Source organism: Pseudonaja textilis, chromosome 2 (assembly GCF_049901715.1).
Source record: "Pseudonaja textilis isolate UNSWEBS1 chromosome 2, rPseTex1.2, whole genome shotgun sequence".
NCBI classification, from domain to species: domain Eukaryota; kingdom Metazoa; phylum Chordata; class Lepidosauria; order Squamata; family Elapidae; genus Pseudonaja; species Pseudonaja textilis.
The window spans coordinates 9,795,368-9,820,001 of NC_141991.1; the positions used below are offsets into that span (position 1 = coordinate 9,795,368).

Consider the following 24,634-nt stretch of genomic DNA (forward strand, 5'->3'; position numbering starts at 1 on the left):
CCTCCTTGATGGATGCTGTATGTCCACTGGTTGAGAGTTGTTGGGATAAAACAACACAAATTCCATTCCTGACAAGCTCAGGAGTCAAAGTCTTCATGAAATTCTCTCCATTTTCTGTATCTGTAGCAAAGAGACCAATCATGGTCCATCTGAAATGGAGGAGCAGTAGGACAATGGCTGGGTACTGGATCCCTTGTTTGAGGTGCATCCAGTGGAAAAAAAGGAATTGACTTTTATCACTCAGAGCCTCAGAAACAAAACCATAACTAATCTGAAAACAAAACAAAACAATGAAGAAGCCTGGGTTATATAGGGGCCAGATCAAAATATTAGTTTTTTTTTAAAAAAATGAATCCAAATACTGTAGGTTGTCATTAACATATTACAATTATTTATTTCTAATTAGGTATCAGGCAATATCAAAATACAGCATATAAGACACAGAATATTAAAAAGAATATGTATAAGATAGAATAAAAGAAAACACAAATTAAAAAGAAATATAAACAGAGAATGCAAATCATATTTCTGTATCTTTCTTACAATTTAGCAGAATCCTACACATATCTCATATATTGCCTTCTGGCAGAAGATGCAGAACAATTGAAATTCGGATCACACATTTTCTGAACAGTTTTTATTCCAGAGCTATAATTGCACTTAACAATGAACTTAAGGATGAACATCAGTGAGCTATTGGACAGTATTTCTTGGTCTGTTATGTGGGTGCTTGTGTGTTTTTAGGAGGCAGGGAACCTTGGTAGGTGGGGTATGTTTGGGGATTGTCATGTGTGTGTGTATGTTGTGTCTGGTCTCTGGGTGTTATGTGAATTTTGTTGTATGCAGGGGTGGGATTCCACCAGTTTGCACCTATTCGCTAGAACCAGTTGTTAACATTCTAAGAAGTTCAGAGAACCGGTTGTTAGAAGAAATTACTGGCCTATGTGGAGTGACCATTTAAAGTTACATGGCACTGAGAAAAGTGACCTATGACCATTTTTCACACTTATGACTGCTGCAGCATTCCCACAGTCATGAGAGGCCAGGCAAGGAGATGTGTGCCTCGATGTGAGTGATATTGAGTTGGCCACACCCAGCCATAACATGACCACCAAGCCATATCCACCCAGTCACATGACCACCAAGCCACGCCCACCACCTAAGCCATGCCCACAGAACTGGTTGTTAAAATTTTTGAATCCCACCCCTGGTTGTATGTGTATACTGTGTATACAATGGCAAAAAAGTACACTGCTCAAAAAAATAAAGGGAACACTTAAACAACACATTGTAACTCCAAGTCAATCACACTTCTGTGAAATCAAACTGTCCACTTAGGTAGCAACATGGACTGACAATCAATTTCACATGCTGTTGTGCAAATGGAATAGACAACAGGTGGAAAGCATAGGCAGTTAGCAAGACATCCCCAATAAAGGAGTGGTTCTGCAGGTAGTGACCACAGACCACTTCTCAGTTACTATGTTTTCTGGCTGATGGTTTGGTCACTTTTGAATGCGGCAGTGCTTTCACTCTAGTGGTAGCATGAGACGGAGTCTACAACCCACACAAGTGGCTCAGGTAGTGCAGCTCATCCAGGATGGCACATCAATGCGAGCTGTGGCAAGAAGGTTTGCTGTGTCTGTCAGCGTAGTGTTCAGAGCATGGAAGCACTACCAGGAGACAGGCCAGTACATCAGGAGATGTGGAAGAGGCCATAGGAGGGCAACAACCCAGCATCAGCACCACTACCTCCGCCTTTGTGCAAGGAGAGACAGGAGGATCACTGCCAGAGCCCTGCAAAATGACCTCCAGTGGGCCGCAAATGTGCATGTGGCTGCTCAAATGGTCAGAAACAGACTCCATGAGGGTGGTATGAGGGCCCAACATCCACAGGTGAGGGTTGTGCTTACAGCCCAACACCTTGCAGGACATTTGGCATTTGCCAGAGAAAAACAATTCGCCACTGGAGCCCTGTGCTCTTCACAGATGAAAGCAGGTTCACACTGAGCACATGTGACAGATGTGACAGGGTCTGGAGACACTATGGAGAATGTTCTGCAGCCTGCAACATCCTCCAGCATGATTGGTTTGGCAGTGGGTCAGTAATGGTGTGGGGTGGCATTTCTTTAGGGGGCTGCACAGCCCTCCATCTGCTTGCCAGAGGTAGCCTGAGTGGCATTAGGTACCGAGTTGAGATCCTCAGACCCCTTGTGAGACCATATGCTAGTGCGTTTTGCCCTGGGTTCCTACTAATGCACAACAATGCTAGACCTCATGTGGCTGGAGTGTGTCGGCAGTTCCTGCAAGATGAAGGCATTGATGCTGTGGACTGGCCCGCCCATTCCCTAGACCTGAATCCAATTGAGCACATCTGGGACATCATGTCTCACTCCATCCACCAACGCCACATTGCACCACAGACTGTCCAGGAGTTAGCGGATGCTTTAGTCCAGGTGTGGGAGGAGATCCCTCAGGAGACCATCTGCCACCTCATCAGGAGCATGCCCAGGCATTGTAGGGAGGTCATACAGGCATGTGGAGGCCACACACACTACTGAGCCTCATTTTTACTTGTTTTAAGGACATTACATCAAAGTTGGATCAGCCTGTAGTGTTTTTTTCCACTTTAATTTTGAGTGTAACTCCAAATCCAGACCTCCATGGGTTGCTAAATTTGATTTCCATTGATAATTTTGGTGTGATTTTGTTGTCAGCACATTCAACTATGTAATGAATGAAGTATTTAATAAGAATATTTCATTCATTCATATCTAGGATGTCTTATTTTTGTGTTCCCTTTATTTTTTTGAGCAGTGTATTATTATTTATATACATAAATCTATTACATTTGTTACAATTGACATTCAAGTAATAGATATGTTATATCTTCTGTCTTTGGAGCTTCACAAATTCAACTCTATTCATTATAAGAGACTTAATTAAATCTGCTATAATTAACCATCGTGTCTAGGTGCTCAAAACTTGCTTGGGTAAACATTTCCCAAAATTATTTAGGCGTTTTTGTTTTTATAGCTCCTCTGTTTAAGTATGCCAACCTTACTGAAGATGGCCATGTCTTTATCTGCTTTGATATTGTCGATTCTTTGTGCAGAAATTGTTTTAGCTTTTCCCATTGTACAGGAGACAGGGAGACCACAGCCCCTTATATAATAATGCCAATGACAGCGTTCCAACTAACAAACTCCAACCCAATAAACTCTGAGACAAGCATTTCCTCAAAGTTCCATTTTATGAGAATTGTCATAATGGTACATCTGGAAAAACCCGAATCTGAGAGTTCTGGGTTTTCCCTTCGCAAAATAAATTCAAAGATCCATCCCCTGCACCCACCAATCAAAATGTTGTTCCAACTGGAGACATTCCCTCCAGAAACTCTTCTCCACTCCAGGTGCAGGGCATCTTGTCCTTGACTTTCTAAGAAAGAATGTTGTTGAGTCTTATCTTCCACCTCTCTATGAAATCCCCCCTCCCAAATTCCCAGGCACTGAATGTGGTAGCCTCAAAGCTTCCAAGTAAAACATGGCTTCCAAGGCTGACAATCAATTGTACAATTGAAAAGATCTTCAATTGAATTTTTTTTTGTTCAAATAAACATTATTTGGTGAGTCTGTCAGTTTCAATATTTTTTAATTTTACACCAACAATTATATGGCGTGATTTTAGAAAAAGAACAAATTGTATGAATTCCCAAATCATGTTTGAGAGCAAAAACCTAACTCCTTTTATCCACTCCCAAGATATTTCTGAGATGCTGAAATTGGATTTGTTCTAGTAGCGATATATATCTTAAGTCTCAAATATCAGTTCAATATAAGAGCGTGCGGGTAATTTTAACATTAAATACATTAATATATGGAGCTCTGGAAGTTGAATAAGCTTGCTAAGTGTTAAATTCATTTATGTCCTTTCTTTAAATAAGCTACTTTGATGAAGAAGCCAAGATCCAGTTTAAGACAAAACTATCCAAGGTAAGAAAAGGTGTTAATTTGCTTTTCTACTTACAATAATCATTTAGACCAGAAGTCTTGATTTTGATTTACTAATATAGAATATTATTATGGGAGTAAGAGACAAGTCTTCTTAACAGATTATACAACCCAATGTGCAAATAGGACAATAATATTTTGTCAGTATATAACGGGGTGTTACTGTCAACTCATAAAATATTTCTATGGTCTTTTTAGAGTTGCCAACAGAAAGGGAGAGTGGAGCAGTGCGGCAACTTGCAAACTGAAAGTGCATTCCATAAATAGTTTTTCAAAGATAGTAATTAGGTGACTGAAGTTTCTGCCACACAAAATTCTAACTGGAGAGCATGATTGATGACTCTTGGCTATGGATTTGTCCCACTGGAGAATATGAATTACAATACACACCCAGGGGTGGGGGGAAGTCAGAGTTAAGGGCGACAATGAATGATGTGTCTCAGAGTTGGTTACACCAGGGCAGTGCTGGACATTTTAACTCCCAATAAATCCTTTTGAAGTTTTGACAGTTTTGCTCAAGACTCATGATTTCAATGGGAGTAACTGCTGCGATCCTGACAGCTGCAATGCATATTCAGTGCCTTAGACATCTGCACATCATAATCCTTCAGTAATCCTGGTAGATCATTAATGTCTAGACTTAATAAAAAGTTTGCTATTAGTAAGGTTTGATCCTTCTTCTCATGGCTCCATTGAGCCCAAACCACAATCTTGAACAATCGCTTCTGTGAAGGGCTTTGATCATTGCCAATAGTCTATGTTCCATTTTAAGGGCAATCAACTTCCTCCATAATATTTCTTTGTTTAATGCAAGGGTCTTCAAACTTGGCAAGTTTAAGACTTGTGGACTTCAACTCCCAGAATTCCTCAGCTAACAGGATTGGAGGAGGAATTCTGGGAGTTGAAGTCAACACGTATTAAATCTGTCAAGTTTGAAGACCCCTGGTTTAATGTTGCTATCTTCTATAAAAAGTCCTTACATCTAAAAAACATCCAAGTTACCAAGGAGCTTGCTCTTCCTGAGACCATCGTCTGTGAACTGTCCTTAAATATCACATTTTGATTCTTATTATGTTACAGAGCTCCTGATTATGACATTGTACATGTAAACAAGCTAAATTCACTACTAACATGGCCAACATCCTGCCCACACGCTTTTATCTTTCTTTGTGACTTCAATCTACCTCATATTAACTGGACCCTAAATGAATGTAAAACTGAACCCATACATGCAACCTTCTACAATGCTGTAACAAACCTGGGACTGGAACAACTAGTTACCAAAAATACTAGACTTAACAACTGCCTTGATCTCATCTTCGGCAATAGTTTGAATTCAATTTATGGAATATAAATTAAAGAACCCTTTTCCAACAGTGACCACAGCATGATTGACTTTTGTCTCAACATACGTCCACACAAAAATCAACACAACAATGTGATCCCCATTATAACTTCAAAAAAGGCAACTATGATCTTATAGACAACGATCTCTCATCCCTTGATTGGCAATTTCTATTCACTGGATGCAATACTGTTGAAGACCATGACAACATATTTTTACTTGAAGTCAAAAAAGTCATCAATCTATATGTACCAATAACAACTCCCCAAACCAGAAAAACAGATTACCCATAACAATAAGGAAACTTCAATCCAAAAAGAGACCAGTTTTGCAGAAAAACAAATCTGGTCACGTTGCCAAATTCAAAAGCCAGTACAAAAATTTATGCCACCAGATAAAGACTGAATGCACCAACTATCACATTAAACAAGAGGAAAACCTTCTATGAGCTAATTCCACCCGCACTTTCTACAATTTAGTAAACAACAAACTGAAAGACTCAAGGTCCATCTCATCCCTGAAAGGACCTTATGGTAAAGACTGCAATGACGACCCCATTAAAGCCAACCTCTTTAACACATTCTTTGGCTCAGTATTTGTAAACAGCAATGGATCATGCCCAGTATTTCCTTGTCAAACCACAGACAGCTACAATGATCTAATACATATCAATTTTACAGAAGACAATGTTGAAAAAGCACTATGCAATCTAAAACCATCTCTATCTATTGGACCAGATGGAATATGTGCCTACTTCTTTAAAAAGCTATCCACTGCCATAGCAGAACCTCTAAGCATAATCTTTGAAAAATCTTTCAGGACCAGTTCCTTGCCTAACCTATGGTCACAAGCCATGGTCATTCCCATCTTCAAAAAGGGAGACCCCAGCCTAGTTGAAAATTACAGACCAATCTCCTCATGCTGCATCACCTGTAAAGTCATGGAATCAATTAACCAATCCATTATCCTTCACTTAGAGACAAACAACCTGCTCTCTAATAAACAATTTGGTTTGAGAAAAATAAAACTACCCTGTAATCTGCAACTCTTACATTGCAGAAACATATGGACTACACAACGCGATCATGGCAAAGCAATAGACACAAACTACATAGATTTCTGTAAAGCCTTTGATTCAGTGGCTTTACAACAAACTACTCCTAAGATTAAAATCCTATGGTATCTCTGGACTCCTGCATAACTGGATAGAAGCATTCCTGTCAAACAGACAACAAATGGTCAAAATTGGGAGCGTCCTATCAAATTCTGTATCTGTCAACAGTGGTGTCCCCCAAGGCAGTGTTCTAGGACCAACTCTTTTCATACTCTACATAAATGACCTCTGTGATCATATTAAGAGCAACTGCATTCTCTTCGTTGATGATGTAAAGCTATTCAACACCACAGACAATACTGCTACCCTTCAAAAAGACCTCGACTATGTATCCGAATGGTCAAACAAATGGCAACTTCAAATCTCAACAAATAAATGCTTTGTCTTACATATTGGCAAAAAAAAAAAATCAGAAAATAAAATACAAGCTGAATAGTCAAGACCTTGTTGATGATCCAAACTCTGTCAAGGACCTTGGAATTCTCATCTCTAATGATCTAAGTGCTAGAGCCCACTGTAACTACATAGCCAAGAAGGCATTAAGAGTTGTTAACCTAATCCTATGTAGCTTTTTCTGTGGTAACATCATACTACTAACTAGAGCATACAAAACATCTGCTAGATACTCGAATACAGCTCATCAGTCTGGAACCCACATTATGTATCTGATATTAAGTTGAGAAAGTCCAGAAATATTTCACAAGAAGAGTTCTACACTCCTGTTCTTGTTGCAGAATATCTTATCCCACCAGATGTGAAATTCTAGACCTAGAAAATGTAGAACTACTCCATCTTCTGTCCAATCTAAGTATTGTATGTTAAATCATACATTGCAATGTCCTACCAGTCAATGAGTACTTCAGCTTCAACCATAACAATACAAGAGCACACAATAGATACAAACTCAAGGTTAACCCCACCAAACTTAATTGCAGGAAACACGACTTCACGACTTCCCTAAACCCCAAAAACTTTAACCTTAGACTGTCTACTAATGACCTCACCCCTTTCCTAAGAGGTCTGTAGGGGGTGTGCATTAGCGCACCAATGTGCCTACCATTCCTGTCCTATTGTTTCTTTTATTTTTCTTATATGTATCCATTTCATGTATTCATAATATGTTTATTCTTATACCTATTATCTTGTAAGCGATTGACAAATCAAATTAATTAATTAAATAAATAAAATGTGTCAAATGCTGATCTAACATCTATAAAGGCAGAAACAGGTGGGTTTTTTGCTCTATAATTTCTAGGTCCTTTTTATTTTATATATAAAATAAATCTGATATCATGCATGGAATATCAGGTTCTCATCACTACTGCCCCATAGTTTTGTAGAGAAGACCTTTTGATGGAACAGAAAGCTTTTCTTCACCACCACAAGTGCACAGGAGAAGCCCCCAAAGCAATGACAATGGTGTGATGAGAGGGTATGTGTATTTGCATCCTTGTTTCCTCCATACTGAGTATCCCAATCTCCAGCCTTGACACCTCCAATGGCCATGGTGAGAAGCAGCTCTTGAATTCCATAGAAAAGACAGCTGCATCTCTTGCTCACACACCACTATCACCCACACTCACATTACCACACCATACAAACCTGTGAGACTTTGTAGGGACCTCCTAATGTTGACATCTGGGAGGAGATGTCCCCTTTAGCTGCATCCAGAAGAGCCAAAAGCTTGACTTTCCTTCCACAGCTGTAGATGGGAACATTGGCTTCTCCAGTGGACAGCATGTCCAGCAAGGCATCTGAAGTGTCAAATGTGTTAAAATATTTGTCATGGATATGTAGCCCAGTGTGAGATTGTGGAGGAGTTGGGGATTCCCGTTGACCACTTCAAAGTTGAAAATGAAGCCTGGAATTTTTGATGCATCATAAGATAAAGTACTGTAAAAAAAAAAAGTGTTTTGTTATTATCACCAACAACAATAGAAACACCACAACAGGTTTTTTTTCCAGTATAATCCGCTCTGTCTCCATAAGCCTACTGAGTCAATACTGATCCAAAATCAGGCGCTAAAATTAGTCGCCATCATCATTTACTATTCGTGATTTGTTGAGAAAATGGGATGGAGATAGTCCTCCACCAGGGTTAAGAATCACAAATAAACCATTAAATTACAGGAGTACTAATTTTCATCATCACTCCAGTAAGCAGGAGTCAACTTCATTCAACCACTAAAGTAGAACCATCACAAAAAGAGGAGGCTATTTCATAAGTGTTCCAGAAAAGCAACTCTAAAAACAAACAAGTAATTCTCTATTATTATAAAGATCAGGAATTGATTACAAATGAACAATTTAAAATATATGAAAATGGGTTATGCCAGGCTAACCACAACCATTTCAATCATATCTTAAACCAAACCAAGTATTCAACTGACCAATAGGATTGGATGAAGAGAGGGAAATAATCTGAACTTCTTTGAATAATTTTCTGTCCCATCTTTGGATTTGAGTCCCTTCCACATAATAAGACACAGAAATTAAACCAATCCAAGAAATTAGATCAATTCTGTAACATAAGAGCAAGGGAAATAAAAAATGGAGACAGAATTGCAAACAGAGGGAATGGATGACTTACGATTGAGACTGATGATATGGAGCCATGTTGAAAGGCAACATTATATCCGATAATTTTGTTGCAGTGACAACTATACTTAATGAGATGGTCTCCTGGCCTGTAGTAGCTCCACGTTTTTTTTTCACCTTGGTTCTTGAAATACAGGAGGTACTTCATTCTAAGCTTCCCAGCGACTGGCTGGGGCACTAGCAGCAGCAGCAGAAGCAGAAGGTCCATTATTGAAGGAGCTGAATCAATTTCTTTCCTGCTGAAAATAAAAACGAAAAGAACTAGGTGAATTCAAAGCACTCCCACAAGATAGACATGCAGTGGCTTTCTTGATTCAAAAAGAGAGAAACCAAGATTCATCTGTAAAGGGGAAAGTACATTGAAGAGCCTGTCCCAGAATTTTTGTCCACAGAGGCATTTATCTTTTTCTGATAAAAGATCCCTTCCTTGTTCTTTCAGTCTGATGTTTACATCAAAGGCCATCATTGGAAAAGTAGAGGAAATTGTTGCAAACACCGAGACCATGATAATGACAGTGAGAAGCAATTTGTCCTCTGGGGTTTCTAGACTTCTTCTAGGGCTCCACTGAGAATTACATATGGGGTATGGTTAGTCAGCATTGCAAATCTATCTGGTGGTTGAGGTGTCTAATCCATATTTTTCTCTCTTGTCAAGAAATAAGCTATCGTCACTCTCCCCCAAAGTTCCTATAACTTCTACTTCCTCAACCATTTCATCCCAATTGGTAAGGATTAAGTCCAGTATAGCTGTCCCTCTGGTTCCCTTGTCTACCTTTTGAATGATAAAGTTGATCTCACACTCCCTGCAGAGTTTGTTTCCCAGTTGATGTCAGGTTAGTTAATGCCCCACATTACTACAGTGGTTTGTTTCCTGCACACCTCAGCTAACTTATTAGCAAAGAGTTCTTCTATTTCCTCCAGCTGGTTGGGTGCCCTGTAGTACATACCAATAGTAAAGTCATTTCTTTTTCCTGTAATATTTACCCAAATACTTTCAAGAAGGCTTTCATCCCTAGTATTGTATATTTCTATGGAGGTGTAATACAGTAATTCCTTACATAGGATGCAACCTCCCCACCTCCAACTCTGTTGTTGAGTCTGTTTCTTTTGAACAAATGATATCATTCTAATTCTGTGTTCCAATCATGGGTTTTACCCAGTGATCCATTTCAAAATAGTTTGGTGGGTGCACTTTGCACATGTGCACACATTTTGTGCACACGCGCACACCAAACACACACTTTGCGCAGATGCATCCGGCTCACCTCCTGCAATCTTGCACGCTCCCTGTCTCTTCAGCAGCTGGCACACGGCAATCTGCTGTGCTGCACAATGCAGCTGCACTCCAAAAGCAGGGAATAAAGATCAGTATGGAAGCCTGGGCAGGCAGGAGGGCCCAATGGCAGCTCCTCAGACATAACCGGTTCGGTCTCCACTGACCTTCAGCGCTACCGGTACACCTAAACCGGTAGAATACCACCACTGGTTTTATCCCTCCATCAACCTGTGCTGTGTTTCTGGCAGTGAAACATCCTAACCATTTCTACTACAGGCAGAATAGGATGGTAATTCACTAAAGGGGACAGGCAAAGCATGTCAGTGCTCTGGTATTCACCCCCATTTAAATCATGAACCTCCAGCCAGATCTTTCAAAGCTTAAAGAAGATTTATTAGGAGTGAACATGCCAGTGCTACCTGGGTGTAGCCGACTCTGAGACACATCACTCATTTCACCCTTGACCCTGGTCTTCCACCACCCCCTGGGATGTATATTCTCCAATGGGACACATCCATAGCCAAGAGTTGCTCTCCAGTTATAATCATGCTCTCCAGTTATAATCTTGCATGCCAGAAACTTCAGTTGCCTAGCAATTACCTATGAAAGCATTTAAGGAATGTACTACTTCCTCCTTCCTTTCTCCTGGCAACTCTTAAAAGACCAGAGAAATATTTTATGAGTTGACAAAGCAGACATGATAAAACCTGTGCAATGCTCAGAGGTTTTGGAATCATGTGTGAGTGGACTGGCAGTAATGCCACTTCCAGAAGGATGACTTACCCAACAATTTCAGTATATGGATATTTGTTGAAATGCTGTGATTTCAAGATAGCCATTATTACAGAAAAGACCCCTCTGCTGAAATGGGCAGTAATGGTTTGGTGGTTCTGCTCCATCCAGCTCCAGAGTGAAAAGACATTTTGTATAATGTACACAGTAGAAGCACCCCTAAAGTCCAGGTTGGTAAACAACAAGTATTTTGGAAGCATTGTAGGAGTTTCACAATGAGTAACAAAGGAAGAAATTTTTCAACAGAATCATAGCTCAAGCCATTGTACTGGATTATAGTGAATGGCCATCGATTGATTTAACCACTAGGGATTGGACAGCATATGTAGGAATGACATCAATCACCACAAACTGGAAGTCAGTTAAGTTAGTTGTAATCCCACAATCAAACATGGTCAGGCTTTTCATGGTCATGGGTTTCTTTGGTATCTGACATAAGCCACTACAAACGAGTGGTGGTGATTAACACAAAACCTCTCAGTGTTTTATGGGTAGGCTCTTTGGGCATGGATTGCTGTATCCCACCTAAACCTAAACCAAGAGGCTGAGCTGGATTTCTTGATAGAGTATTTTGCTGCCCTATGTCCCAGGCCACCGCCATATAAATAAAGCCCCCCCCCAGGCTCTGTTCCTTCTCAGCATCTGTCAAACTATTCTCAGCATCTGTCAAACACTTGAGACTTTTAAGAAGAGATTGGACTGTCATTTGTGAGAAATAGTGTATGGTCTCCTGCTTGCGCAGAGAGTTGGATTAGATGATCTACAAGGTCCCTTCCAACTCTGATTATCTGATTATCTGTTTAATCTGTTTAGGCCCTGCATCCTCAATCTGCATGGTAGAAATTTTGTTCAGCAGTAAACATAGGCTGAGGTGTTGCAGGCATGACAACAGGTTTGATACTATAGGTTCTGGCCTTTAGGTGCTAATGTCAGCCTTTTTTTTTTACTTAAAAGCTTCGAGGCTGCCATATTTAGTGCCTGGGAATTTGGGAGGGGGAATTCACAGGGAGGTAGAAGATTAGACTGAACAACATTCTTTCTCAGAGAATCAAGGACATTTTGCCCTGCACTTAGAGAGGAGAGGAGTGGCTGGGGAATGTCTCCAGTTGTGACAATTTGATTGGGCCATGTGATGGACTGGTGGGTGCAGGGGACAGATCTTTGATTTTCTTTTGGGAAGGGAAAACCTGGAACTCTCAGATTCAGGGTTTCCCAGTTATGCCAATATGACAACTCTAATAAAATGGACCTTTAAGGAAATGCTTGTCTCAGAGTTTATAGGTTTGGAGTTGGTTAGTTGGAACAATGACAGATAATCTATCTGCAAGCACAACTGAATTAATTCTTACATGATGTCCAGACATTCACTTTCTATTAATTTTGAAGAATCTGCTGACTCTTCATGAAATTGATCATTTGGAGCAACTTCATTCTGAGGGTGCTTTTTAAGGAGAAGCATGGAAAAGGGTTGGTCTAAGGCTCAAGAGCAGAGTCAAGGCCCATCTTGACAAGAGGTGATTCTAGATGGTTTACAATCAAGAAAAATCAAGATTAAATATTCAACACCAAAATAAAAAAAAATATTAACAATAAAATTAACTTTTATAGCTTGATCACTTGCTTTCTGAGGTATTACACACACCAAATGTCCTGTATGTAAGATTTGTTTCTGTGCCCTATAAATAGACTTGAAACCACTTGAATACATTTGCAAGTGTTAAGATAGTGCAAACCGTACTAGAAAAAAATAATGTAATTGATAAATTTCCCACTTGTGGAATGTTATGTAGAACCAAAGTTTCCATTGTTTAAGTATCATATGTAACCAGTGTCTTTTATTGTTTGATTACTTGCTTTCTGTTGCATCACATATTGTAAATGTATGTATCATTTGTTTCTACACCCTATAAAAAGACTTGAGCTCGCCTTTTTAATAAATGTTTTTGTTTTGCCTAAATTACCATGTGATTTGCCTGAAATGCCATGTGATTTATATTTAAAGCTAGGCAAAGAAGCTCTTTTGCAAAGATAAAAGTATTTCACTTACAAAGTTGGGGATATTGTCTTCCAAACACACTTTAATTATTTCAAGCAAAATCATTGGCCCACTCATGTATGGAGAGCAGCTGGGAAAATTTTCTAGGTGTGGACTGTTGGAAAATGTTGAGATTTAAAATGACTCTGCCTCACATTTCTATATTTCTTCTGGTTGTAAGCTGTTCCTTTGTATTCAGGTCTGGCCTCAGAATGATAATGTAGCACTTTGGGATGAAGATGCAGCCAAGCAGCCCAGCACTGGAGGAAAAGATGGAGAAGACCTGCACAGCCACCATATATTTCCCTTTGGTGCTCAGGTAGGTGGGCACAAAACTCACCCAGACACTGCAGAAGACCAGCATGCTGAAGGTGATCAGCTTGGCTTCGTTGAAGGCCCCAGGGAGATTCCTGGCTAGGAAAGCCACCGTGAAGCAGATGGCAGCTAAGAAGCCCATGTAACTAAGAGTGATGTAGAACATGGCAACAGACCCTTCATTACACTGCAGTATGATCATTCCAGGCTGAGAGTGGAAGTCAGAGTCAGGGAATGGGGGAGAAACACCAAGCCAGATGGAACAGATGATAATTTGGACAGCAGAACAAGAGAGGATGATGGAGTTGGCCAAGCTCTTCCCCAGCCATCTCTTCACTTGGTTTCCTGGTTTTGTAGCCAGGAAAGCCAGCACCACTGTGATTGTTTTGGCCAAGAGAGAAGAAATGGCAACTGAGAAGATGATGCTGAAAATGGTTTGCCGGAGAAGGCAGGTGGCTTTCCTTGCTTGACCAATGAAGAGAAAAGAAGTCAAGAAGCAAAGCAGGAGGGAGACCAGGAGGATGTAAGAAAGGTCCCGGTTGTTGGCTTTGACGATGGGGGTTTCTCTGTATTTAAAGAATATGACTAAAATAAAGCCTGTGGTTAGGAACAAAAGCAGGGCAAAAGAGACCAGAATGATACCCAAATATTCTTCATAAGAAAGGAAGGTTATAACTTTGAGGTTACATTGGACTCGGTCCTCAGTTGGGTATTTATCATCTGTACACTTGGTGCATTTTTCTGTATCTGAGAAAATTAAAAAAAAAAAACCCTTTAATATCCATCCTTTCACCCTTCAAGCACTACCTTTCTAGGGACAACAATAACAAGAGCATTTTCCAAGATGCATTTCTCAACATTTTTACAGAAGCAAAACAAGAAGTATATAATTTTCTTTTTTTTAAAAAAATGCTACACTTCTAATAGTCTATGAAATTGGGAGAAAACATAGGACTTAAATGATTTCCTATGTAGTGTGCAGATCCCTCATAGGAAGCTACATTATTAAAGTTAAATAATGAATGAATTAACCTTTCTTGTAAAACTTCCTAAGTCCTGGAAGATGGCACTTCTTAATATACTAGACTCAGAGAATGCCTATTGTATCTTGTGAAATTTCATTGGTTGTCAGAGAAAGCTAGACTTGAAAATAATCTGGAAAAGTTATTGGGAACAGTTGTAACATGGGTGTAATGAGGTGACCCATAACTGTTCCCTTGCCACCTTGTGAACCAGTGACTCCTTCTCTGCTATCCTCAAGAGAAGGTCTATATAGAATTCATTGCAACACAATAAACCTTCCAGGAGGTGGACATAAGACAATTCCTCAAGTTTCCAAGAACTCAAATGCTCCTAGCAAGGTAAACGTGGAAGGAGACATGCAAACTAAAAAGCAGAAGAGATATTTTCCCTAATAATAATGAAGCTTGCCCATTTTTTTGGCTCTTCTTCCCTTTAGATAAGGAAGGAGAAAACAGTTGAGCTTCGATCTGTCATTTAACTTGCAATTTCCTGAAAATGCTCTGGATGTAGTTCCACAAGGCCCGCCCTTTTCTTTGGTGTCACCCACCTTCCTGAGTGGAGATGGTCCCTTCTGGACAAGGAACACAATCATAGCAGCAAACTGGCTCTCCTTCCCGAGCCTGCTTGAAAAATCCAGGATGACAATTTTCCACACACCTGGACTGAGGCAGAGACTAAGCAGAAAAAGAAGAAATGCCAGAGAAAAAATGTCAGGACTCACCATCCATGGAAAATGGTGGTGCAAGACATGAACATTAGCCAAATAACCTCTAGGCTTCACTTGAGCAAATATGAAATCTCTAACTATTTCACGCTGCAATAAAATATTTTTTCTAGTTAATGAAGCTGGAGAATTGAGCAAAAGATTTAAACATTAAGTGACAACCAATTGATTTCCTGTTCATGTCCATATTAACATGCATTCCCTCATTCTTCATCTATCCATGATTTTAAAGCTTGGTGATAAATTCATATTAAATTTTGGAATAAAATGTATTTTTAAAGATGTATTATTTTCTTATTCTATTAGTTTTACTAAAATATTATAAAAGTATGATGAAGAAAGAAAGCTGGGGTATATAAAATATTACAAAACTGCTCCTCTTTGAAAATAGTCAAAAATCAACTTCTAGTTAAGAAATAAAGGGGGAAAAATTCATTATAAATTAGGGCTGTCAACTTTTAAGGTCACATTCTGTTTATTTGTATATTTATTTCTTCAGATCATATGGTTGCTAGGCTGGTGAACCTAAGCTAAAATGGACTGCCTAATTTGGGGTCCTTACTACTCTCTGGTAGTTTTCTTGCAGACATTTCTGATGATGTTACCTTGCTTGGTAATGAAATGTTTGCAAGAAAATACATCGTCACAGCGGCATCATGTGATGTATCAGGACTAAACTGTGTGTGTGCATGGCCAGCACGTGACACATCCAGCCCATGGACCAGGAGTTTAATAGCCCTGTTCTATAGGGATTTTTCTTCACACAGCTTCAGGCTTGACACCGCTGTGGGACAGGGAGTGGGGAATGTAGAGATAACTGGGATTTTGTAGCTAAAACAAAATAGTACTTTTATGAGTCAAGGATATTCCAACAGCTGGCTGGCTAGAGGAGGAGAAGAAAAGTAACCAGGCAACCAGCCAGCACTCAGATAGGACAATGTGACTTATTGTTTGGGGGAAACAGGAAAATTTCACTTTTTAATGAGGTGAAAAGTCTATGCCAAGATGACATCTCCAAATAAAACTGTTCTTTGAGGAATTGACCTGCCTTGGAGTTCTGTTTTCAGTGGGTGTATTACTTGGAACCCTGACACTGAAGATCACCTTCATGAATAGCAGATAACAGATAATCAGAGTTGGAAGGGACCTTGTAGGTCATCGTCCAACCCCCCCGCCCAAGCAGGAGACCCTACACCATTTCTGACAAATGGTGGTCCAATCTCTTCTTGAAAGTCTCAAGTGATGGCGCTCCCACAACTTCCGAAAGCAAAACTGTTCCACGGGTTGATTGTTCTCACTGTCAGAAAGTTTCTCCTTATTTCCAGGTTAAATCTCTCCTTGTTTAGTTTCCATCCATTATTCATTGTCTGGCCTTCGGGTGCTTTAGAAAATAGCTTGACCCTTTCTTCTGTGTAGCAACCCCTCAAATATTGGAAGATCACTATCCTGTCTCCCCTGGTCCTTCTCTTTACTAGACTAGCCAAGCCCAGTTCCTGTAACAGTTTTTCATATGTTTTAGTCTCCAGTCCCTTAATCATCCTGGTTGCTCTTCTCTGTACTTTTTCTAGAGTCTCAACATCTTTTTATAGTGTGGTGACCAAAATTGGATGCAGTATTCTAGGTGTGGTCTTACTAAGGATTTATAGAGTAGTGTTAGTACCTCACTCAGCATTCTGAAGCCTCCTAAGCAGTCTAGGGAAAATGTAGCTTTTCTATTCCCCACATTCAATTCTCAGTGAAGTCATCCACCATGATAATTATGGGCTTAGCCAACTTGAAATGGATGCTAAAGCTTTGAAAACAGAGGAAAAATGCCAACATTTCACCCACCTTGTTGAGCAACTTTAGCTCTGACATAGCATCTTGGTAGAACATAAGTCTTTGTCTTTGAAAAGTCCCCAATTTCAGGGTCATGGGATCCTTTTCAAGGAAAACCAACAAGCTCATGATGAGCAGATCTGCTGCTACATCTCCATTTTGGTCCATGTAGAGTTTAAAGTAGGAAAGATTGCAAAACTCATTCTTCTCCAGAAAGGGGTGAAACTAGAATGGAAACATCCAGGATTTTTAAAAGCTGAAATCTTGGCTTAACAGATAACAGATAATCAGAATTGGAAGGGACCTTATTGATCATCTAGTCCAACCTGCCACCCAAACAGGAGACCCTACACCATTTCTGACAATGGCAGCCCAATCTTTTCTTGAAGGTCTCAAGTGATAATGCTCCCACAACTTCCGAGGGCAACTTCTGTTCCATGGGTTGATTGTTCTCACTGTCAGAGAGTTTCTCCTTATTTCCAGGTTAAATATCTCCTTGTTCAGTTTCCATCCATTATTCTTTGTCTGACCTACAGGCACTTTAGAAAATAGCTTGACCCAGTGGTGAGATTCAGCCAGTTTGCACCAGTTCAGGAGAACTGGTTGTTAACTTTCTGAGCAGTTTGGTGAATTGGTTGTTGGAAGAAATCATTAGTGCAGAGAACTGGTTGTAAAATTATTTGAATCCCACCACTGGCTAGACCCCTTCCTCTCTGTGGCAGCCTCTCAAATATTGGAACACTGCTATCATGTCTTCACTAGACTAGCCAAGCCCAGTTCCTGTAACAGTTCATTGTATGTTTTAGTCTCCAGTCCCCTAATCATCCTGGTTGCTCTTCTCTGCACTTTTTCTAGAGTCTTAACATCTTTTTTATAATGTGGTGAACAAAACTGGATGCAGTACTCTAGGTGTGATCTTACTAAGGCTTTATAGGTTTCTTATTCCACATGATATTTTCACATTTGATTCTTACTTGTACAGCTGTCTAACTTGCAAATATAGTTATCTAAGTTCAACACATGCTTAATTAGAAGAAAAAGTGTTACCACTATTTTCATAAGTGAAGTAAAACAAAATTTTCAAACATATATTGACAGAATTTTACTGACAAAATATAATTGACACATTTGATCAATTACAGGGAAAATTCCAGAGCAGGTGACAAATAAAAAGAACAACAACAACATACAAAAAAATAGATTGTTCATAAACTCCTAGAAAACAACAAGCTGATTACCTGCAAAACTTATGGAAAACAAACTATAAATTAACAATGGTGACTTCTTATAAAGGAAATTTATATTAAACGTTTTATAGATGGCATCTACCACCTGCTAGATTAGCTAAAATGTTTAAAAATATGTCTAGCAAATGTTGGAAATGTAACCAAAAAATGGGAACATTCTATTGTTTGTGGTGGACTTCTGTCAAAGCAAAAAAAAAAAAAAAGGGTAAAGATACACAGGTGGCTAGGAAAGATGACAAGAAAACATGTAGATTATAAACCTGAATTATTTTTATTAGATATTATTATTTATCAGGTAGTATTATTATATTATTATATATTATTTATTTTATTAGGTATAATATCAGAAAAACTTGATAAGAAAAGTATGTATTTAATAATACATATCTTAACAGCAGTGAGGATATTATTTTTGCACAATATTGGAAAAATGAATATGTACCACGAGATGAAGAAATAGTCAAGAAGACTCTAGATTGTGCAGAAATGGATAGATTGACATTGAAAACATTAGACAAAACCCTGGATCATTATTCTATGGGTCTCATAATAACAAATCTGGGAGCAGCTTCTCCAACTTACAAAATCTCTCAGTTGATAAAGAAATGTATTTCATAGAAAATCAATTAAAAAAAGAATATCTGTAAATGAATGTTCTGGTTTGGGGAGATCAATACTTCAAATAACTGAAAAATGTTACTCAGAGGTTTAATATTTTCTCACTGTTATTCAGACATGATAACATGAACTCAGTCACAAGAGGAGATTCTGGCTGAATGGGAGTAGCAACATCCTAGAGGGAGGAACAATTTTAGAACTGAGCTAGTAAAATAGATAAGTTCAGTCTCCCCTTCATGGAATGCCTTAGTGCAAAGATAGGGCAACCATTAGTCAGGAAAGCTTTAACTGGACTTCCTGCAGACAGGAGGGGTTAGGCTAGATGTGCGGGGCCAGTCGGGGGGGGGGGAAGGGGGGGTGGGGCCGAGAGGCTGGTGGTCCCCCGGGGTGCCCTGTGCGTAGTTTTGTTTTAAAAAATCTTTTTTTTTTTTTATTTTTTTTTATTGTTGGGCCCAAAAGGTGGGCTAGATGGTCTCAGATTCTCCTTCAAATTTATAAAGTTAAAATTCTATGATGCTAACCACAAAACCATACATAGAGGAATTTATTTAAAAATGCATAAAACATTTTAAAATCAGAAGTGGTTAATATCAAAATGTATCTTTTGTGGTTTAGACATTTTGTGGTATGGCATTATTTCCCCAAGTGATGAGATTGGCCAAATCATTTGGCCTTTTTTTTAGTACAAGTACATTGAGAAGGTTCTCCTTCTCCTATATATTCTTAAATGGAACTTATGCCACCTGCCACGGATGTAGCCTTGGAGTGCCCAACCTCTCATTGCCTTCCTTCCTTTTCCTTCTGGTATTGGAGGAATACGCAGCATTCAAGGCATGGGCCAGAGTCTTAATGAAACTGTAATAATGTTCATCATTTGTGATCTGGAACTTGCTCCCTTCCTTTTGGGTTCCCAGAGGTGATTTCTGAATGCATCGTCTCCGGCCTTTGACAGAAAAGATGTGCTTTGAAAGCAAACATTCAAAAGACTGATCTTCAAACTGAGGGTTTAGAAATAAATAGGGTTCAAAGGCATCATCTTTTGGCTTTTCATTTTGCCAAAAACTATAATTCCAAATACTATGGATGTGTTTGAGAAGTTTGTTCTTTCTTATTTCATACATTCCTAAACCTATCATGATCCAGACTTTTCCTTCAGTGAGTCCTCGCAAACTTTCAAGGGTTAAATGGAAAGGAAGGATTCTGTCCCAAATAGGATCATATTCTGCAAAATGAACAAAGACATTGACTTGTCTCCACTTGGACATGGCTTCCCTGAAGGATTCTGTGGGTGTAGTTGTTGAGAATTGTTGTGATATAACAACACAAATTTCATTCCTGACAAGCAAAGGAGTAAAAGTTTTCATGAAATTCTCTCCTTTCTCTGTTTCTGAAGCAAAGAGACCAATCAGGGTCCATCTGAAATGGAGGAGCAATTGGACAACTCCTGGGTATTGAAAACCTTGTTTGAGGAATGTCCGGTGGAAAAAAGGAAACTGACTTTTTTCATTCAGAGCCTCTGAAGCAATTTCAAGACTAAGCTGAAAAAGTGATAAGACTTTTCTTATCAGTAAATGACAGTAAAAGACATAGAACATATGATTTATCAACAGTAGATAAGATAATTCATTTGGATTCTTTTCATGAATCTGAAAAATTGAAATTGTCATTATTTTGTCTAAGATTATGTAGAGTTGGAGTTTGTTTTTCTGGAACGCTGACAACATGAGCTTTCACTGCTTAACTTCCAGTTGCCCAGAAGTTCCTTTTAATTGAACACAAAGCCTCTGCTCACTTCACAAGTGTGAGGTAGAAACCCCCAAAGCAATAAGGATGGTGTTATAAGAAGATTTGTCTGTTTTGGTCCTTGCTCCCTCTGTAGAAAATTCCATAGACAAGATATGCTTGGCTCTATCATTCACCCACCACCACTCTACTTAATTTACCAGATAGAGAAATAAACATACAAACCTGTGAGACTTTGTAGGGGTTGACTAATGTTGACATCTGGATAGAAATGTCCCTTTCAGCACCATCAACCAGAGTCAACAGGTTGTCTTTCCTTCCACAGTTGTAGTTGGGAACATTGGCTTCTCCAGTAGAGAGTATATCCAGCAAGGCATCTGAGGTGCCATGTGTATTCAAATAGTTGTCATGGATGTTGTAGCCAAGTGTCAAATTGTGCAAAAGCTGGGGAATCTTGTTGACAACTTGAATATTGAAAATGAAGTATGCTATTCTTGATCCATCATAAGATAAACTAGTGTAAAAATGTTCATGTTAATATCACCATCATCAAGACCAATAACAAAATATTTCTTTCTATTTAATACATTGTTTTTCTCCACAAGCCTATTGAATCTTAAGCCAATATTGATCCAAACCAACAACAAACCATTGTCACCCATCAAAATTTAATTTTAATGACTGTTAGTAAGATAAGATGGTGATAGTTCCCCACCAGGATTAAGTATCACAAATCCACCATAATATGTAGCAGTAGCAATTTTTTTGGGCCCAGGAACATTGCAAAATAATTCAATCATTCAAACAAAACCATTATAAATGGAATAGGATTTTTGATCAGTGACCCAGAAAAGCTATTCTAAAAATAAATGGTCTTTTCTAGTGGTGGGATTCAAAATTTTTTATTTTCAGTTCTGTGGTCATGGCTTGGTGGGCATGGCAGGGGAAGGATACTGCAAAATCTCTATTCCCTCCCCACCCCACTAACCTGCTTTCCAGCTTCGTTTCTCCTGTGCAGGGCAACAAAAGAAGACCCAGCCAATCAGCTGGGATTCAGGTGACAGAGAATAGATGGAGGCAGGCCAATCAGAGATGGTATTTGGCAGTTCTCTACATTACTCAAAATTCTGCAACCGGTTCTCCAGAACTGGTCAGAATCTGCTGAATACCATCTCTGATCTATTCCTATAAGAATTGGGAAGTGAGTGGCTTAGAAATCTATGGAAACAAAAAGCATGGATTCAGGATTCCAAGAAAGAGGAAAATAATGTGGACTTCTTTCATGTTTTCTTTCTGCCCCATTTGGAGATTTGGGTCTCTTCCACAAAATAAGATAAAGGGGAGAAGTCATGGAAATCAGAAAAGATTCATGAAAATGGACAGGTCTTGCAATATAGGAGCAAATGAAATCAGAAAGAAATGAAAAAAAGTGTTGGAACTCCAGATGGAGAGAATTCACACATTCATCACACTGTATGACTTACAAGTCAGACTGGTTATTAGGAGCCTTGTTGAAAAGCAATATTGTATGTGATATTTCTGTTCCAGTGGTGATGATACTAATGAGATGGTCTCCTGGTCTGTAATAGCTCCATGGTTTTTTTCCATCCTGATGTTCCAAACTCAGCGGGCACTTGATTTTAAGGTTCCCAGAGATTGGAAGAGACACTAGCAGCCTCAGGAATAAAAGGAGGAAATCCATAATACATAGAGATGAATCAATCCCTTTGCTTTTTCTGAATAAGAACAAGAAACATTAGAAGAATCTAAATGATTCTCAGGAGATGAAAATGCCGGTGGCTTTCCTGAATGGGACAGAGACAAACCAAGCTTCATCTGGAAAGGAGAGAAAGTACATTCAAGAGCACAGCTCCTACCAGTCCCAAAACATGTTGCAAAGAGAGGGTTATTGTAGCATTTAACCTTTTCTGACACAAGATCCCTTCCGTATTGCTTCAGTCTGGTGTTTACATCGAAACAATCACTGGATTAATAGCAGAAGATAGCTCAAAGACCAGGTTGATGAAACTTCTCTTCTGGGAATCCTGAACTTCTTCAAGGGCTCCATTTGCAGAGGAGTAACTTGAGAAAAATATGATATAGAAAAATCACAGATATCCCCTGGGGACACTGTTCTGTAGTGACTGTGTTCCTTCTTGTCAGAACATGTCCAGAAAGTGAAGCTGAAGTAGATAATTCAATATCTTTGTTTTTCAGCATGGTCTCTTGTCTCCAGAGACTGTGGGGGAAGATACCACAGAATTTGATGCCACTCTTGGTTGATGCCACTATGGAACTCTAGTGCTGACTGTCTTGTAATGCCAAGGGATCAATCAGTACCTTTGAAACATGTCTAAAGTTAAGAGTAGAGTCCCTGCTTCTGGAAGTAAGATGTGGGAAAATGTTTCTTTTAACTGTATGAAATGTGAAAATTTGGGATTTCAGTTCTAAGGCAGTGATTGACAGGCAGAAATATGATTCTAGATTCTGGGAGGAGTGCTTCGGTGGAAAATGTTTCTTGAGTTTGGTGCGATCTTTGGGGTGCTCGACTCCTGGAGAGACCCGTGCCGGGTGGGGAAACTCGGATCGTAAGGTTTCAAGAAAGCCCCATGTTAATGGAGGCTCGAAGTCCTGAAAGTGACAGTTTGCAAGTTCATTGAAGAAGGTGGAATTTGGGATGAAAAGATCCACCATTTGCATGTGAGCAGATCCTTTTACAACCAGAGCCAGAAAGCAGAGGAAGCTGATCGAGGAAGGGAAAAAAGACAGAGCGGTGTCATAGGCAGCATTTTAGAATGCTGATTGGACAGGCATTCAAACAATCCCTGGGAACTTGAGGATATTACTCCACTGGAGGAGACACTTTTTTCCCCACCTCTTGAAGGAAATCAGGGCAATTGAAAAAATTGGAAGCCTTTGAATGAGTGAGAATGCTGTTTAATTGTAGCTGTTACTCAGCAGCTTTTCACCTTCCATTTCTGGTGTCCTTAAAGTGAAAGCTCCCAAATTGAAAAGTGAAAACTAAAAATTATATTTCTAGAGCTTCTCTTTCTTTCTTTTACTTTTCCTGTGTGCATATATTTACTTAAAATATTCTTCCTTCCTTCCTATTAGTCGATATCATGTTATGCTGATTTATGCTTTTTCTTTGATTTTCTCTTGATAGATCACATTATATCAGATTGTTAAATATTGGATTAATTAATTTAGTTAAGTTATTAATAACAAAGATTGCTATATTTTGTGTGGGAATATAGGGGAGATATCAAGAATATTGGGTATTGATTAATTAACAATTTTAGAGTTCTGTAGTCTAATATATTGCATTGTGTGAACATATCTAGGAATATTTAGGAATGCAACATTTTTTTGTAACTAAGCTTACTTTACATTTAAGTTAAATTAGTGAAATACAGATTTATCTTATTAATTAGTTAAGAATACAGTTATTTAGCAGATTGATAGACCTTGATCAATTCTAGTAATAGATTTAAGAATACTGAATGCCAATTTGGAACAATATACTTAGCATTGTACAACAACAAAAACAAATTTTACAGGAAATGACTTCTACAACTACTACAGCATTGAAAACTGGCAGGAAGGTCAACCCCACAATAACAACTACTTTAGCAACAACTTCACCCATGGCGCAAAAAACAATAGAGGAAACACTACCAATAGAGAAGCAAACTAGCATCTCAAATGCCAGCATTCATGCAATGTTTCTAACTTTACAGGACTCACTGACAAAACTGCAAGAAACAATGACTAAAAGCCACAGGGAAACAAGAACAGATATTAATGAACTGAAGGAAGAGATGGGAAAATTAAAGGCAGAAATGAAGGCAGACATCCTTAAAGTAGAGGATAAAGTGGGAGTACTGCAACAGGCCTTGGAGAAAAATGAAGTTAGAATAAAAGAGGTAGAAAAAAGAACTGACCGAACGGAAAAGGAATTAGAAAGAGTGGATGA

The 24,634-nt window shown here is 39.0% G+C and overlaps 1 protein-coding gene and 1 long non-coding RNA gene across 2 annotated transcripts; both read right to left on the reverse strand.

Moving 5' to 3' along the window:
- Positions 1–5: 5 nt before the first annotated feature.
- Positions 6–9,519, reverse strand: LOC148126698 (uncharacterized). Its single transcript, XR_015742485.1, has 3 exons — positions 9,060–9,519; positions 8,072–8,362; positions 6–271 (listed from the first exon to the last, which is right to left on the reverse strand). It is a non-coding gene; the product is annotated as an uncharacterized LOC148126698 (long non-coding RNA).
- A 3,802-nt stretch (positions 9,520–13,321) lies between these two features.
- On the reverse strand, positions 13,322–22,360 carry LOC113453100 (vomeronasal type-2 receptor 26-like). The gene is made up of 6 exons (XM_087927655.1): positions 22,143–22,360; positions 20,884–21,172; positions 19,659–20,453; positions 17,063–17,275; positions 15,056–15,182; positions 13,322–14,232 (listed from the first exon to the last, which is right to left on the reverse strand). The coding sequence occupies exons 1-6, from the start codon at positions 22,358–22,360 to the stop codon at positions 13,322–13,324; spliced, it is 2,553 nt and encodes an 850-aa protein (XP_087783781.1).
- Positions 22,361–24,634: the final 2,274 nt, after the last annotated feature.

What these genes read in the sequence shown, in the direction of transcription:
- LOC113453100 (XM_087927655.1), bottom strand. Translation starts at nt 22,360, where the DNA reads ATGGATTTCCTCCTTTTATTCCTGAGGCTGCTAGTGTCTCTTCCAATC. An exon ending in CAAGGCTACATCCGTGGCAG is followed by an intron (nt 17,276 to 19,658) that starts GTGGCATAAGTT and finishes TTTCCATTCTAG; the next exon opens with TTTCACCCCTTTCTGGAGAA. An exon ending in GACCATCTCCACTCAGGAAG is followed by an intron (nt 14,233 to 15,055) that starts GTGGGTGACACC and finishes TAATTTTCTCAG; the next exon opens with ATACAGAAAAATGCACCAAG.